We start from the raw sequence: 17763 nt of genomic DNA on the forward strand, positions 1-17763 counted from the left end.
AAGCGACATATAACTTTATTTATTTCAAAATTTGTTCCTGTAGTACGGTTCTCATAGGTACATTATTGACTAGGACAATGTTCACGACCAACCATGAGTAAGGCATTCTTGTTATTCTTTAATTCTTTCAGTTTAAACGTCCGATAATGCACAAAAAGTACACAATTTATATTAAAAAGCAAGGACTTTTATTTTATCATTCTTCATTGCTGAATGAGACGTACAACTGATGTTGATCGAATTTTTTTTATATTTATAGCAATGTTTTGTCTAGTTACTCTAGTACACCATTTACTGAATCACTAAGAAATGTCAAGTTACCACGGGAGGTAGTTCTGGAACTTCTGTGTCAGCCTTTCAGGCGGAGTGGTGAGGCAGAAACTTGAAGTCTGCTTTAGGTTCACTCTGACTCTTCTCAAGGTTTATTTTTGAGTCCGATAAGTAGACCAGTAAAGTATCGCATATTAACCAAATTCCAAAACCATACATTACTGTATTTAGTGTATTAGGTATTATTGATGTGTCAGATGTGATATTGCCATATCCATGGACATTCCACTGAAGTGACTGAACATTAACAATGACCCTGTCCACTGCAAGCTTCAGATCAGCTGCCATTTATTTAGCATTTCTTTTGTATGTGTAAGCTTACAGGATAGCTTGTAATTTCACACCATCTTGACTCTTGATTAGGTCAAGTGAATTCACTATAACAGAGAAAGATCATAAAAAACATGCATGAAACTGAAATTAATAGTATTGTAGGGTAAACGCGGTATATTCTGACATCGTGAATAATTCCGTCACCTCTCTAGTTTTTCCTTTATATTAAGCTTTGTTTTAGTTCCATGCGTTCGTTGATACTTGATGGTTGAAATGGTGACGTCATACATTTGCGCGTCGAACTACTTCCAAAACATTAGTAGCCATTAGCATAGTGGCAAAGCAGAGAGTTTTTTAGACTCTCCCTCAAGTTCATTTTTAAGTCCTATAAGTAGACCAGTAAAGTATCCTGGATATCAGCATCATCATACATAAGAAATACCTAGGTTTAAATCTTGGGTAAATGAGGAAATTAAAAATGAACTGATTCTAAAAAATCTCTGGTTTGTCACTATGGCATTAGTCTCAGCCATCTAGCGGGAAAATATTGAGATCCAAAGAGAGACAATGCACGCTACCCAGTGAGATCATCGAAAAATGTGTCAAATTTGACAGTTGACCTTGTTCTACCAAATAGTGAATAACTGTTTGTATAGGAAGAATATTATGGTTTGAGACTTTTAAATATGTCTGTGAATATATTAGGAATCCTTTAAGTATACTTGTACTTATTTGCTGATTTCAGGTGGTAAATAAATTAATAGATGATTAAGTTGAGTCTGTTGAGAAATGGATTTAGACACATGAAAACTAATTCCATCTCAACTTAAATTAGACACACACAGATTGTTCCAAGCTATGTACAAAAATTAAAATTTGCTTAATTAAAAGCTTAATAGTTGTTCATTAAAAGCGTACCGTAAAATGGGGTAACTTAGACCACTTTTTTCTTATAAATGATGCCATTTTCTTACTATCTAAATTAAACTTGAATTGAAACATGCAAAATACAGGTCTATACTCTAGCTTCACTCACCATAAATTGCTGGCTCCTGCCTCTCATAGTCTTTATGTAATTTCAAAAAAAGTGATGGTCTTTGTTACCCCAGCTCTTGGGGTAACTTAGACCGGGTGGATAAGTAGTGTTCAATATTCATTAGTGTTCTAATTCAAAGCCGTGTTGTATTCCAATACAGCTCACACAGCAAACGGAATTTGAACACGTGGAAGACGGCATTACGTATCAGTAGAATTTGAAGCGCGGACGGAATACGCCTCACCACGTGCCAAATATTGCCACACACAGTGTCGGAATATAGGGATTTGGTAGGTTTGCATTCTAAAGGCTTTTAAATAAATATGGCAACATTTTGTGACGTTTCATTGTTGCTGGCACGTAGTACGGTGTTTTGCGAGTCACATAAAGCAAACAGAACTCAAGTAACGCATACGGCTATTTTTTTATAGTTTTTATTTTTATCATTCAGAGAAATAAATCATAGTTTAGGTTAATTACTTTTCATTCTAAGTTGCCTGGTGCATGATTATATCTACAACATTCATTGATGCTTCATAAGTTCATTGGTCATTTTGTGATGACCAATGAAGCATCAATTTTTTGTTAAGTGAAATGTTTTTTGCTGAACAAGGTAAATGTAATCAAAATTTTTGGTTGGTAATTGATTTTTTTTAACACTAGACTGACTAGAGATCTTTTAAATTTTATTTAACTAGAGCCTTTGCTAATGTAGGTTCTACTGTAAATGTGTTTTTAGGGGTGTTCCTTATTAGGTACCCTGGTGGGTGGCCTTCATTACCCCAGTGGTTGTCCCTTATTACCCCATCTTGCAGAAATGGCCGCCATTTTTTTTGGAATGAGATTCACAAATTCCGTCAATCGCGTTTTTAAGCCAACACCTGTGTGAAACCAGGGCTGGAAAAGTCCTATTTTGGTCTGAAATATCGGGGCTCTAATATATAATTTCAGTAGGCATGAAATCTCGTGGCTCAAATGTCATAAATTTTTGTTTGATTGAAAAATCGCGGTTTGCACTTCACAAACATGTAATTTCATAAAATTTTCATTTTGCACAATCCGCACTGCTTTACCGTTCCCACCAAAATATCCTGCAGAAAAAACATAAACATCATAATGTAAACAAACCAACTAAACGTTTTGTTGAAGATAGCGCATAGTTGCGGTCATGTCAAAGCGGTCAGACTGCATTAACACATGCTCAACTTACAGTAAAGACGAATTTTATTGTTGCCATTTAACTGTTTTAAGGTAAAATTAGAGATTTGGGGTATATAACACGTGCATGGAGTTTGTAAATAAATGTGCGCCTTGTAAATGGCTTTTCATGGCCGAGATATGGAATTCACGGCTCGGTGAAATGGAATCACGGCTCGAAGAAATGGAATCACAGCTGGCAAATCCATAAGACCACGGCTCAAAAAATTCAGTCGCGGCTCGCCAAGTAGATACCGTAAAATGGGGTAACTTAGACCGGCGGGGTAACTTAGACCACTTTTCGTTTTTTTTTACAAAACCCCCACAACTCAAAAACTATTTGACACAGAAAAATTTTGTCAATGGGCATTAAAGGCCTAATACTGAGGCTACATAACACAATAGAAAGAAAAGAGCTGGGGTAACAAAGACCATCACTTTTTTTGAAATTACATAAAGACTATGAGAGGCAGGAGCCAGCAATTTATGGTGAGTGAAGCTAGAGTATAGACCTGTATTTTGCACATTTCAATTCAAGTTTAATTTAGCTAGTAAGAAAATGGCATCATTTTTAAGAAAAAAAGTGGTCTAAGTTACCCCATTTTACGGTACCGTATATTCCATGCCTATGTGAAACTTTTATGCAAGCAAAACTTTTTAATGGGTCAAAAAAATTTTTTTTGCTACAGACCTTAGCAGAGGTACTTTTCCAAAATTTCACTCCTCACACTTTTTTCAGGGATTTTCTAGAGGTATTAAATGTATTATTTCTTATCTTGCTTTATGCTACATAGATAGCAACACATTGAAATTTATGCCACTATTTTTAGTTTTGCAATATTTTGATTTGTCAAGCTGCTAGAACATTTCTATGAAATGTCAGAGGATTGTCCCTTATTACCCCACCGTCCCTTAATACCCCGTTTGGTAGTATCTTTCTAACTTCTGATCTGCAACTAGAGCTTTCCCACAATTTTTGGAGCTGACATTTCAAGTAGACAAATTAACTTTTATCTCATGTTCAAGTTGTCAACTAAAGTGCATGATTGAACCGCATGATTCAAAATTTATTGAAAATATGGTTATCCCACTTCCCACATTTGGGCTGCAAAATTTTATTATAGAGTGAAAATTTTCCAATCCTATTTTTGAGCAAGGGCTGTGAATCCATCTCCACTGCTATGGCTAATATTAAATCCAAGATTGGAATAAGAATTTTCTACCATTTACTGACACTTCATTACTACCGTACTCATGTGTTTGAAATTTAGAAAGCATGATGGAATTATGCTGACATACCTGTAAGATAAGTCATCCTTTGAATAAATAATCTTACTTATTGGAAAACAAGAAAGCAGACTGGTTGAAGTTCGAAGAGCAACGCAATCCTCTTTGCAATAAAATGTTATGAATCATGGTGTATATATACGGTTCCATACTAACCATAGGCTATCAAAACTTTGACTCAAAAGTATGAAGGCTTTGTTGATATGTATTTTTACACATTGAATACAGAAATGCCAGGTTAGGACACAATTTGGGAAAATTGTGCATCATTACTTTGTCTTTGGGCAAGTATAGGAAACCTCATTGATAACTATTGACAAATTATGTCTTTGTCTTTCAGAGCTAAGTTGTAAAAAATGGCCTCGTGTAGCATTACTCTGGCTGATATCAAATTCTCTTGGTGAAACTGAGGAAATGCATTAATTTTTGTTATTTTGTTGTATTTGTCTGTGATTTAGAGTTGAAGATTGTCTGTGATTATTATTACATTTTAATATATAATATTGCAAAATGGTAAGTATTACTATTTAATTATCCAACTAGAATTATACACACTGATGATTTATTGGAGTGTAGGATGTGTATAATACCTTGGCATGATACAATTCTCATAATATTGTAAAAATTCCCTATAAACATGCTTAAAGAATAGTTTTTGTTCATTACAATTCATTTTAATATTTGGATTTCTAACTGTTATCCTAATAACTTCTCCTTTCTCAAAGAAAGGTCTATATATATCCTTGTACTAATCTATTTTTTTTTTCTCAGTTGCTAAGAGTACAATCACCTGATGGCACTAAGCGCATTGAAGTCACTCCTTCTGAGTCATTACAACAGCTCTATGATAAGGTCAGTATATCTTTACTCCAGCTAACTTTTAATTAAGTGTTAGTTGCATTAATGTAATTTGAAATTCACCAATATGATTGAACTGGCAAATCTCATCAATTCTGTAATGTAAGATTTTGTATGAATTCCACTTTCTATAAGAATGAATTGCTGTCAACCTCAAAATTAAGATTCTTATGGACATAGGTACCTATGTTTACAGGGTTATTCATGTTTATTCATCACGTCTTGGAGATACAATTTGCACAATTGTATTCTAAACTTAGTATAAATAATAAGTAGGCTGCTGAAAGTAATTTTAGAGACTAATATAACAATAAAATCACTAAATAAAACAAATTCTTATAGATATGCTGGAGCCGGAAGCATTACAGAGTACAATCCCAGATTTTTTTTTATCTGTCACTTTCATTAGCTTTTTCTGTCATTCTGTTCCTCATGTTCTGTTCCTCATGTTCTGTTCCTCATTTCTTTCCCCATAATTTAGATAAATATTGTCTTGAGAATAAAATAGGTAGGTTATTTATTCATGTAGATTAAAGTGCCTGTATGTATTTTTCATGCACACTGTTCATCTGGAAACTAGATATAACTAACTTAGTATGATTACTAAGTTAATTGTACTTTTCATTATGAACTTTTTCATTCACTCTCTTCTGGCTGCAGGCAAGCATGGTGTTTGGAGTGCCTGCGGACCACTTCAGCATCTATCAAGACAGGACCCGCAAGCAGGAGCTGGCTTGCTCAGCACGTCGATCAGTACGAGCTGCCAAGCTCTCACACGGTGACATGATCTTCCTCCATCCCAGTGCTGCAGCATCCACTTCATCCTCTTCTTCATCGTCATATTCATCTCAGTCTCATACAATGGATGTTGATCCACAACCATGTAAATATCTACTCAGATATGTTACTCATACTTATGCTTAGAAGTTTGCTCTAGGAATGCTATGTTAATATTGAAAAGTTAATTATGGGTTAAAAAATGTTGACTTATTTATTGAAAAAAATTTTGCATAATAATGTTCATTTTATAAATGTCATTCAGAAAGTTTTTATTGTGTACGTATGCAAGGTGTATGTATACACTACCTAATATGCAAGTTTGATAAAAGACCGAAGCATGCTTTTTATTCTTTTTATTTGTTTTTTCAATGAGTCAAACAAAACTTCTTGCTGGCGCCGGCACATCAAAAAGCAGGTTACCAAATGACATTTTATTGGAATGCGACGTTTTGAAAATACAAATTTCATTATCCAACAGGTGAAGGTTTTGCAGCACTTGGAATTGAATTTTGGATATAACAGCAGTACATGTAAAGGGTATCATGGATAAAATTTGAAATCTAAACTTTAAATTACTCTGAAAATAATATCAGCGTCTGGACACTGAAATTATCATTATTATTATTATTATTATGCATTCTTTCTTCATGGGAGGGGCAATGCTGGTGCAAATGGCAAGTACCTTTATTTTCTTGCTATTTTCTACAGGTTTTCCCTCCATCATGAGAATTTCTATCAAAATTCATCTAAATGTTGCTAACTGCTGAAGTAGAGCTGATTCACCTTGTTGATTCTTGTTCCTGATGACACATTTCAAATGGAATTATTTGGTTGACATATTTAGTGTTTATATGTATTACAAAGTTTCACCCATTTTTCAGCAACTTCCGGCTTGAACAAGAAGCCCTGTAGGTCAGCCCTGAGTAGCAGCAACGGCAGCGACTTGACAGTGAACAAGGCTCTGGTGGTGGAGGACGCTGTTGACCAACAGCTGGTCAAACTTGACGGAAGAATACCCGGCAAACGTAACCCGCTCTTGTGAGTTTGTTGCTTTCTGTATCATTACTGCTAATACCATTCGGTATGGTGATGAAATGGAGCCCTCTCATGTGAGACTGCCTGCTACTATCATTACTGGGGTATCATTGGTGCTAATACCAGTCGTAATGGTGATGGAACTTCTGATGGTGTTGCAGCTGGTGGTGATATTTATGATTATTGTGTGGTGCTTAGAAACATAGTTGGAACAATCATTTCTTTTCTGAAAATGATATGAAGTTAGACTGTTCTTTGGTTAGGCCACAGAATCTTTTAGAGCTCTTATGCTCAGAAGACAATTAGCTTTCTCGATAATGCTATTAAAATGATACACTTTTTATCACAACGTTCTAAGATTTTAGATTTTTCTAGCAACAGATTGCATCAAACCAATACTGGTCAAAAAGACTAGTGAGAGCTGTGGACAAACTGAGACTGATCATAGATAGGGTGGGAATAGTTTAGAGGTGGATGATTGTTGTGATAGTTTTGGTAGGGCTGATCTAGATGTAGACGTTGTGGAAGCAGTGAAAAAAATATTAGAGATGCATGTATTGTTTCCCCTGTCACTAGAATGTTCGAATGCTTCGGTTTTGTATTATTTTTAGTTTGGTTTTTCATTAAAGAGATTCTTATCACTACATCTTAAACTGTAAGAGTAGAGTATTCAAATTTGTCAAACTTGTTAACAGTTAAAAATTTCTCTTATAGGTATAATTTTAAAACTAATCTCACATGATGTTATTTAGACGTTAAGCTTCACATTGTGTTTATCATGTGCAGGTTAACAGTTTAAAATTTCTCCTATAGGTATGATGTTAAAACTAAACACATATGGTGGTATTCAGACGTTAAATTTCATATTGTGTGTATGATGTGCAGGTTAACTGTTTGAAATTTCTCTTATATGTATGATGTTAAAACTAATCACATATGACGTTATTCAGACGTTTGAATTCATATTGTTTGTAGATTGAAGGTCCATATATATCATATATATGAAGCTCCATATATATCATATTAAAACTAATCATATACGACATTATTCAGACGTTTAACTTCATATTGTTTGAATGATGTGCAGGGTAACATTTTAAAATTTCTCTTAAAGGCATGATGTTACAACTAAAAACATATGACGTTATTCAGACGTTTACCTTCATATTGTTTGTATGTTGTGCAGATGTCACCACAAAGGGAACAGCAAATGTATCCACTGTACAGATATCGACCCCTGGGACGAGAACTACCTCAAGGAAAACAACATCAAGCACATGTCCTTCCACACTTACATCCGCAGACTCAAGTCAGGTGTTGACAAGGTCAGAATACTCAATTTAATGTCAAAAATTCTATATTTGAGCACTTACACGTGTCTGTTTGAATTAATACTCATGGGAGCCCCATTATTGTTTTGCCACTTTCTGCATTTTTTTTTTTGTCATTCTAGAAAAAATGAATTGGAGGTATTAACATAGTAGCCTCGAATGAGGTTTATAAATTGCGCTTGGACTATAGGATAACTTTATGATTGCACCTTGTTTCCAAGGTATGTTTTACAATTGAACTTTGACCACAGAGTAAGTTTTATAATTGCATCTAGGTATAGAGTAAGTTTTATAATTAGACCTTTGCTTAAAGGGCAAGTTTGTGCAAGTGTCGAACATGGAGTGCAGCATCAAGCCTGGGTGCACGGAGCACCCGCCCTGGCCACAAGGCATCTGCTCCAAGTGCCAGCCGTCCGCCGTGACCCTCACACGCCAGACCTTCAGACACGTCGACGCCGTCATCTTTGAGAACAGATCCATCGTTGAGAACTTCCTCACCTACTGGCGCACCACTGGTAACTCCACCCCATCCTACTTAATGATATGTATTACTTACCTCTCATAACTTTCTTATTTCTCTTAACTTTCTTACTTTACTTACTTAGCTTTCTTACTGACTTATTTTACTAATTACTTAACTTACTTTACTTCTTGCTTACTTACTTTACTTCTTACTTACTTCTCTTAACAAGAACTGGGTCATATTTTCTTAATAGTCACTAACTTGCTGTACGTGGCACTGCTATTATTCCCCCATTTTATTGCTGGTCAGGATGACGCACACTAGCACACTAAATGCATCACTATTGTACATAGTCTCCCTTATTTTTTTGCGTGTACTCCTTTATTCTCTTTTATCTGAATTGGTTAGGGCTTCCTATAAATATGTCATCCCGGGTCCTTCTGCAAATTCATTTTTAATTTTCTTGTTCCTTATAAGGTTATAAGGCAATTGAAGGACCGTCTATATACTTTCCTACTCTGTATTATTTTATGCCATTGATGGGATTAAGGTAAGTTTACTCCTATAACATTTTGCACTGCTGGGACTGAGTTGATTTTAACCTTGAGCTCTAAGACAACACTTGCATGCATTACTCCTATGTACATGCATAACTTCTTCTACGTACATACTACATTTGGTACCTCTTCGACATACATACATTACCTCTTCTACGTACATACTACATTACCTCTTCGACGTAAATACATTACCCCTTCTACGTATACATACATTACCCTTTCAGTATGTACCTACCTGCATTACGGTACTCCTTTTTCATACATGAATTACCACTTACATGCACATGTTTTACTCCCTTCACTATGTACCTGCACTACTCACTATTTGTATTCGTGCCCTGCTTGTGCGTTTGTTACCACCACTCCTCCCTCCTCCCAGGACACCAGCGCGCAGGCATGATGTACGGCAGGCACGTAGTGCACCCTGATGTGCCTCTGGGCATACGTGCTGAGGTCGCCGCGATATACGAGCCGCCACAGGAGGCCTCGGCTGACCACCTAAAACTCCTGCCAGATGCCAACAAGTCTCATGTTGACGAGGCTAGTAATATATTGTTTACCAAGAATTTCAAGTGAATAGCGTGAGACTAAAATGTAGTTAAGCATAAGGCAACACAGGTAGCACGGTACATCAGCGTGGCTGTTCACCGTACCTAAAACGGACCTTGGGTACCGGTTAATTAACAGTGTTATCTTACGGTCTAAGCTGTCAATGATGCAAGTCTGTAACAATGTCCACTGTACTGTAAATAAGTGGCTTGATTTATCTGTGAATTGTCTATTTTGATGACATCTAAATTGGATTTAATTTCTCTCAATCACTATGTAGGCAAATAGAGCATAATGTGCTATGACTATTTTCAGATGGCTCGGCAGCTGGGCCTGTCCTGTGTAGGCTGGGTGTTCACAGACCTAGTGCCGCTAGACCAGAGCACAGGGACTGTGCGCCACTTACGTCACAGCGACACATACTTCCTCTCCAGCCACGAGGTGATCACGGCTGCCACGCTGCAGCTGCAGCACCCCAGCCCCTGCGCCCTCGCCTCCTCGGGCAGCTATGGATCGAAATTCGCTACCGTTATCGTGACTGGCGACTCTGAGAACCAGGTAGGTATAATGTAGAAGTGGTGGCTACTGATGAAAATATTTCAAGCAGAGAAAATGTTTGTTTACTGGTACGGGGTCTCCTGCCTTGGTTATTACTGGAGATCCCGAGTCCGGGAGTAAGTCGAGAAGATGTTAAATCAAATTAATGCAAGTAAATGATTCAGAAGTAAGTTTTGATTAATGATGATGAGTTGATTATTTGCATTTTATAGGTCCACATGGAGGGCTATCAAGTCTCCCACCAATGCGAGGCGCTGGTGGCCGCCAAATGCCTCCTGCCTACACTCGACGCTCCCGAACTTGCCTACGTGAGAGAGTCTTCCGCTCAGCAGTACGTGCCCGACGTCTTCTTCAAGGTACCTACATTATGCTTGTCACGTAATTGACATATATGTAATGCATTGTGGCAGACGTCTAACGGTCTAATATACATTTAGGTACATGCTTGGCGTTTCCTTCAAGTTGCATGCGCGAAGCCTGGTTAATGGCTCGTTCACTCTGGTTATTGTTCGTTCCAATTGTTCTTGTTTACATCATCAGCAATATGTTGTGCAAATTACGATCACCTGCTGTCTTTAGGAAACTGTTCTAAATATTAAATGTCGTGCTGCGTGACGCGCTCCCGCACAGCTCTCCTTGTGTCTGTGCTAATGCCCTGCTTTGAGGGTGGGGGCGGCTCCCAGGCTGTGATGCTGCATTGCTGGTGTACTGATGCTGAAATGCTGTGGTGCTGTCGTATAAATAAAGCTTCATGGAGTTAGTTCTGTTGCTTGTCTCTTAATATTGTTTTTAAGAAAGGTACTTCCTCTCAGTGTACTCACCTCACCTAGAGGAAGTACCTCTCAGTGTACTCACCTCATTAGAGGAAGTGCCTCTCAGTGTACTCACCCCACTAGAGGAAGTACCTCTCAGTGTACTCACCCTCCCGACCGTTGCCAGGAGAAGGACGAGTATGGCAACGAGGTGACGCGTCTCGGTCGTCCCTTGCCTGTGGAGTATTTGCTGCTGGATCTGCCCGTGTCTACCCCCAACACCCCCACGCATACCTTCACTGAGAGGGATGTCCACTCCTTCCCCATAGAAAACAGGTATGCATACCTTTACTGAGAGGGATGCCCACTCCTTCCCCATAGAAAACAGGTACGCATGCCTTCACCAAGAGGGATGCCCACTCCTTCCTCTTGGAGAACAGGTATACGCATACCTTCACTGAAAGGGATGCCCACTTCTTCCCCACAGAGAACAGGTAGTCTGCATGCTCTCACTAATAGGGATGCTAACTTTTTCTACCCGCCAAAAGATTCTGTATCTCATTTTTTGTCGCGTTTTTAGTCAAATAGTTTGCAAAGAAAATATAAGAATTCATAGTAATTTGAGTTTTGCCATCTCACTGGGCTTTAGCCTCCACAACAAATTAGTTTACCTGATGGCTGCCCAACCAAGCGCCTGTGCTTAACAAATTTATTGCGAGCTCCAATAAGATATTTCCTATAATTTCAACTCTGCTTGAAACATCCAGTATTTTCAGCCTGGTCTGTAATTTATTAGTTGCTTAAGATTGCTTTACTTTTGTAAACATAGGATTTTAAAAGATATGCAGATGAAATTCAAACATATACATGACTGGAATTACTCCGATTTACTGAAGACGTTACATTTCTGTAGCGACAGAAATATTATGGAACATAAAAATAGTAGAGCTAAAATAGATCAGTGGCAAGAGCTGGTAACACTTTCTATCCTGACTTGGATCCTAGTGCAGTCGTGGTGCAATTGTTGAAAGGTAGGTTGCAATTGTGTCTAAAGCGGCTTAATTAAACAAGTCTATTTATATAAATTCTTGGGAAATGGTTACAGACTGGAGCTTATGGCGTAGTACAGTAACTGGCGTCCAACAGGCAAAGGTTGCTATCGTTTGAACTCAAAGCTCAGTTGATAGCATCTGGCGCACTTAAGACACTGTTGGCTCGTGATATTCACCGACATGCATGTAAATAAAACGTTCCGGATTTTTTTTAACTAAATTCAGTCACAAATATTTAAACCAATTGAAAGCTTAATTATAGATCTTGTGCAGGCTGGTTGAAGGCCACTTGCAGGACTTCCAGACGCTGGCCGCCTTCCTACGCACCGTCAAGAGCGACGCTTTCTCCTTTTTAGAGAAGCTCGCGGACTTCCACGTGCTGCTCTACCTGAGCGTGATGGACGTGCTGCCCCTGGGCGGCCACATGGCGCCCCTTCTGAAGGCCATCAAAGGTTCGTCTTCACTTATTACAAAGCCAAAGGTTCGATTTCACTTATTGCAAATGTGAGAGTTCGTTTTTTGCAAATGTAAAGATCCGTCTTTACTTCTGAATCAAAGCCGTGTCTCGATCTTCTGCGAATTTTAAGTCTTAAGGTTACTTGAGGTTACTATATTTCGACAATTTTTGTAGCCAAAGTGAAGTTTTCCAACACGTCAAACATTTCAACAGGTTGCATAATGTTGTTAAGCTGTAGGTCTGCGGGAAATACCGGGATGGCTACTGAAGCACTCAAGCGCTTGTTAACTAAACACTGAGCCAAAACTTGAATGTAAGAACAATGGGGAAAACAGAAATTTCTTGTGCTAAAGATTACACTTTGCAGAGAAAGACACGCTGGCGGTCGTGGAGTGGCGGAAAAGCGACTTGTGGAGCACCCTGGAGCAGCTGGTGGAGGCCTCCCCCCCACCCTCCCATGGCTCCTCCATGACGGGGACCCATGGGGACGGCAGGGTGGACATCCCAGGGGGTGCGAACCCCGCAGGCGGGGTTGGGGGCGACCCCTGGACCTGCTTGCATTGTACCTTCATTAACCAGCGGGGGGATGATGTGTGTGATATGTGTCACTTGCCCCGGTGAGTCACTTGTGTCACTTGCCCCCGTGAGTCACTTGTGTCACTTGCCCCATCGTCATCCTCGTGACGTCACCATCTCACCTCATTGTCATCCTTAAATTTCTTTCTTCTCGCCGCTTACGACGCGTCATAGACGAACGTCGGCTGTGATGCTTTTCAAACTGTTAGCTTCAATGCGTTTATGTCGTTCATATAAGTGGAAAATTGGTTCTGCTTAACTCCTGTTCTCTGAATGATGATCAGTGGTCAAGCATCAGCCCTTGCGATGCCACCGACGATGCGCTTTTAGTTTATACCAATGGTAAGAGCTGAAAAATTCCTTACATTTGTCCCTTTCGTGCGAGCTGCTATCATGTTCATGACAGGAACCACCACAACGTGGATTTCAACTCAACGTAGGCAAGCAGAACTTCTAAACGCTGGGGCTTCTTGTCGAGTCCATGCACTCTGATGGCCGATAATTTTTAAAAAGCTGTTGCTTATTATTTATTCAATTATTTGCAAACGTTCGACTTTTTTGTTACTAAAATAACAATTGTTATTTGTCAATCCTCCCTCTGAACTTGTTTCTCATGACAATTTGTGAGATTTTCTCCCGAATTTCACCAAGTTTCACTCCTCAGTTGCGTATTGATTCTTGAGCTCTTGTTACCGATCTTGTTTCATTACTGCTGGTTCTGGAAACGCATTTTTATTGATGCGTTATAGCTAGAATGCTTGGCATCCGGGAAATTCCTGCAGCATGCTCCCCAACGTGATGTTTGACTGCTCATACTCTGAGACGAGCTTCATTCACCTTCTCGTGTCGTATTTCTCTGTAGATGTGCCAGTTTCGCTCAAATTTTTGGCTTTTGCCCTCACATCAAAAATCATCATCGCTTACAGGTTCCCGTGTTCAATTTTCTATCAAACTTGCTCATTTGAAAAGGAAATAGTTTGCTGCAATAACTCTGTAAGAAATGCTTGCATAACTCATGGTTTCAATTTAACGGCAGAGTTTGTTTCGTCTCAGGTGCCGAAATTATGGTCCTGTACTTGAACTATTTACTGCATATTATCACTTTGCACTCTGATTTGATAATTCACACTTTTTCTGTTTTTGAAATCGTCGCTAATGATCAGGACTATGATATTATCGCATACTGTTCGTGTGATTTTAGTGGAAAATTTGAGTCCGTTCTTTGAACGAAGTCTGTGGTGTCCAGCCAGCAGTCATTGGATGAGGATTGTTCGTTGAGAGAGATGGTCAGTGGATGGGATTTGCTGGTGGACACGATCACTGGATGCTGAGTGTTAGTTGATATGGTCACTGGAATATTGTTTATCTACTATTTTCACTGAGGTGTGTGCTCATTTGTATTCTTCCGCATATTGCCTACTTAGACAATTAGTGCTGCTGTATATTGTGTAAATATTCAAACGGTGGCTGAAGAGACTGAGTTTGAGTAGAATCTTTTGTTGTCCACGAGTAAGTTGGATGGAGATTTACACGATCTTTTTCGGTGCCAGGTGGAAGAAAAGGAAGCCAAAATTTATTTGTTTCTGAAAGCGCATGGTACCGTTCCCGTGACAATTTGTTTTCAAAATTTTTAAGGCCGTTGTTGATTGGTTATTTAAACAAATTAATGCCATGTCTTGAACTATTTGTGTTGGAAGGTATTGAATTACATAAATGGGTGGACTTGGTTCACGAGCTAGGCTGCTTCGAGTATTTGACCAAAAGGATAAAGCTGCGCCTTTTCATGTTAAAATTAGGTTTTTTGTTTAATTAAAACCAGGTTCATGCCTTAGCACTGACTGCGACTGAGAAATCAATCGCCCAGAGAGGTGAGAGTAATTTCGCGCTTCTGATGGGATCTCCCTTGGTCATTATGAGGATTTTGTTGTTACCTCATCACAATACCCAGATTCATGTTAATCTTCATGCACGAGAAAATAATTTCTTTACACTGCTATTCAATATTCTGAAAGTCATTGTTTTAAATCTTACAGTACTCGGAGAAATGAATGAGATTTTATCAAATTTGCGATGCACTTTTTGCCTAATGTGCGTCTTCCCGATTCATTTTGGCGGGCAAAAAGACGCGTACGTATCAGTGTTACGTGATGAAAGTGTGTCGTTATTTGAACAATATGAATCATTCATTTTCCTAAGCGTAGAGTTCTTATCATCAGTTCAATATGGTCCGCATCAGTCGTGTTGTCAATGCCACTGATGCACTCTCCATGTACCGTCACAGGACGAGTGATGACGGTTAAGGTCAAGTCCAATCCGAGTTTCTGTGTAGCTACGAGTAACCTGTTAAGCGGTTATCATTATTGTCCACTTCTACATTCTTTGTTTTTCGTTCCTACTTCTGTCTCTCCTTCGCTATCTCCAGCGTGCAGACTCTCCCTCCTTCTGTAGATGACGAAATCTAAGTTACTAAATTCTAAAGCGCAATAATTCTTGACTGCTTCACCTCACTCCGATGGAGGTTTCAACAACGCATGGCTCATTTTTGGAACTTTAGGAATAACGTGATGTTTATTTGTTGATGGATGTGGACTGGTGGTTTCCCAGCGCTCTATGCTCACTTAGAGACATTTTGTAATCAACCTGATGAATTTTGATGACAATGGGTGCATGTTTGAACACGTATTACTGAATATGTCGTGAGCAGGTTTGAACGTGTCCTAGACATGTTGACAATGTTTTCAGCAAATCAGCAGGTTGTCGTTTAGCCATGCTAAGGTATTGTCCGGATATGAGCCCTGATATGTTCTATGCGTGCTAGAATTCTTCGTAATCTCGGATCTACTCTATAATGTCAACTTGTTATTTTTTATTTTTCGTCATGCATGATAGTTGCGCAAGTGTGCTTGAACTATCCAGTGAAAAGTGTGATCATTCAACCTTAATTGTTCCCTTAAATCCGTTCGAATTGAATAATTCTTGCAGGATTTTTCAAGCTTGCATCGTTGCCTTCATCACAAACGCCCCGACAACTCCCATACAAAAAGCGTTCTTTAATACGATGGAAACTATCCCCGACCCATCCTGGGTATCCTGATAATAGTTGTGCGTCTGGCCTTGTAATTACCATCAGCGTATGTCATTCTATGGCTCATGGCGTATGGATAGTCAGCGCAATAGCTTAAGTAATTATCTTCAGCCGAAATGACTTGAACGTTCTTTAATTTATAGTTGCATCACAATTTTAACGTCGGTCGCCGCCAACCTCTGAAACTTCGTCCAAGATTGTAACTGTCGTGTTTTTATACTAAGATTTAAAGCACCGATTTTCTTGTTCATATCCTTCGTCCCTGAATCCTTTAATTACAAGTTGCGAAGTGAAATCAAGCTGGGATAATCATGGCCTGAATGCATACAAATAGTTATATTCACGTCATCAGAAACTAAATTGATAATATCAACATCGAGCGACATACTGTTAAACAATCTTACTAGAATACAATTCTCACGTGGAGCTTTACGAAACCTCGACAAAATTAATAATTCTAAGGAATTATTAAGAGTATTTCATCAAAGAGTTTAGTCGAAATTTGTTCGCCTCCCATACAAATGCCGGGCTAACCTAGCCAATACATTGTTAATGTAGCCGCGTACAGAATGATCGGAGATATCAAGTGATGTTAAGAAATTATCTTCGTTTGCAGAGGGTCCAATGAGGTTAAATGTAATTTACCGACAAACTGGTTAAAAATAATTTCTTGTGAAATCAGTTGAACCTATTACGCAAAATCTAAAAAATATTTCCAACTTATAGGTGGACACGAGTTTTCAATAATAACCTGCTTTCTGAACTCGTTGAAACGAGTTTTTAACGACGTGACCTGCTATTCTCTCGGGCGCATGCAACTGGTGACGCACTTAATACAAAGCAAACTCACAAGAATAACAGATATTTACAAGTACGAACTAAATGATATGATCACTCATCGCGAGTCCTGTACAGCGAGTAATGCGTTGCTGTCGTCTACATAGAAAACAAAGTGAGAAAAATATCGTCACACTAAAATGACAAGCATTAACGTTTTCCCTGATATTAGATTACTAATTCTTTCTTTGTTCACACCCAAATTTTGGCCAATTGCACAATAATTGAAGATGGCAATTGCACAGATAACAATCATTTCACTCTCACGGGACACGCTTCAATTGCTAGGCAATATATTTTATGAAAGGAGCCTTGTTACGCAAATATTATATATCGCTGCCTATCTATGCTTGAGGTGTATTGCATCGAAGGAATTTATTTATTGCCCGTAATGATGTACGTTCATTATGAAATACGTAATTCGCCATAGTTTACGAAAGAAATAAGTAATCGTCCAGTGACCAAGCGCTAAGACCCAGGATTTTTCTGCTGCTATTTTGTTTTAGTTACATCTGACCATATATATAAATGTACATCTTTACTACCGCATTATGATGATTTAATTCTATTGAAAGATGAGAAGAATTACGCTGACCCTTGGGCGTATGTACAGCTTCCACCGTTGAGCAAGAGAACAGCCGTAAAGGTACTTTGTGTTAGGTGGAATAACGGAGCTTGTTTCCGAGGGCAGAAGAAATATCGAAAAGAGAGACATTAGTTCTAGAGCTGACGTAAAAGGTAGGCGAG

General features: G+C 38.6%; 1 protein-coding gene across 2 annotated transcripts; it reads left to right on the plus strand.

Annotated features, from left to right (window-relative positions):
• The first annotated feature begins 79 nt into the window (after window positions 1-79).
• On the plus strand, window positions 80-16415 carry LOC108679501 (nuclear protein localization protein 4 homolog). 2 transcript variants are annotated; one of them, XM_047884251.1, is made up of 13 exons: window positions 80-97; window positions 4464-4636; window positions 4895-4975; window positions 5642-5864; window positions 6643-6799; window positions 7983-8121; window positions 8441-8642; window positions 9530-9690; window positions 10015-10257; window positions 10470-10613; window positions 11197-11345; window positions 12335-12513; window positions 12886-16415. In XM_047884251.1, exons 2-13 carry the CDS (start codon window positions 4634-4636, stop codon window positions 13137-13139), a joined length of 1935 nt encoding a protein of 644 aa, XP_047740207.1. In that variant the 5' UTR covers window positions 80-97; window positions 4464-4633; the 3' UTR covers window positions 13140-16415. The 2 variants fall into 2 exon arrangements, with proteins under 2 accessions (XP_047740207.1, XP_018023615.1); XM_018168126.2 differs by lacking the exon at window positions 80-97 and having other exon boundaries at window positions 4461-4636.
• Window positions 16416-17763: the final 1348 nt, after the last annotated feature.

The sequence above is a fragment of the Hyalella azteca genome, unplaced genomic scaffold (assembly GCF_000764305.2).
Source record: "Hyalella azteca isolate HAZT.00-mixed unplaced genomic scaffold, Hazt_2.0.2 contig15032, whole genome shotgun sequence".
NCBI lineage: Eukaryota > Metazoa > Arthropoda > Malacostraca > Amphipoda > Hyalellidae > Hyalella > Hyalella azteca.

Excerpts from the sequence above, each read along its gene's own strand:
- LOC108679501 (XM_047884251.1), top strand. Across the intron at positions 4,976-5,641 it reads TACAACAGCTCTATGATAAG|GCAAGCATGGTGTTTGGAGT; the intron begins GTCAGTATATCT and ends TTCTGGCTGCAG. Across the intron at positions 12,514-12,885 it reads CCTTCTGAAGGCCATCAAAG|AGAAAGACACGCTGGCGGTC; the intron begins GTTCGTCTTCAC and ends TACACTTTGCAG.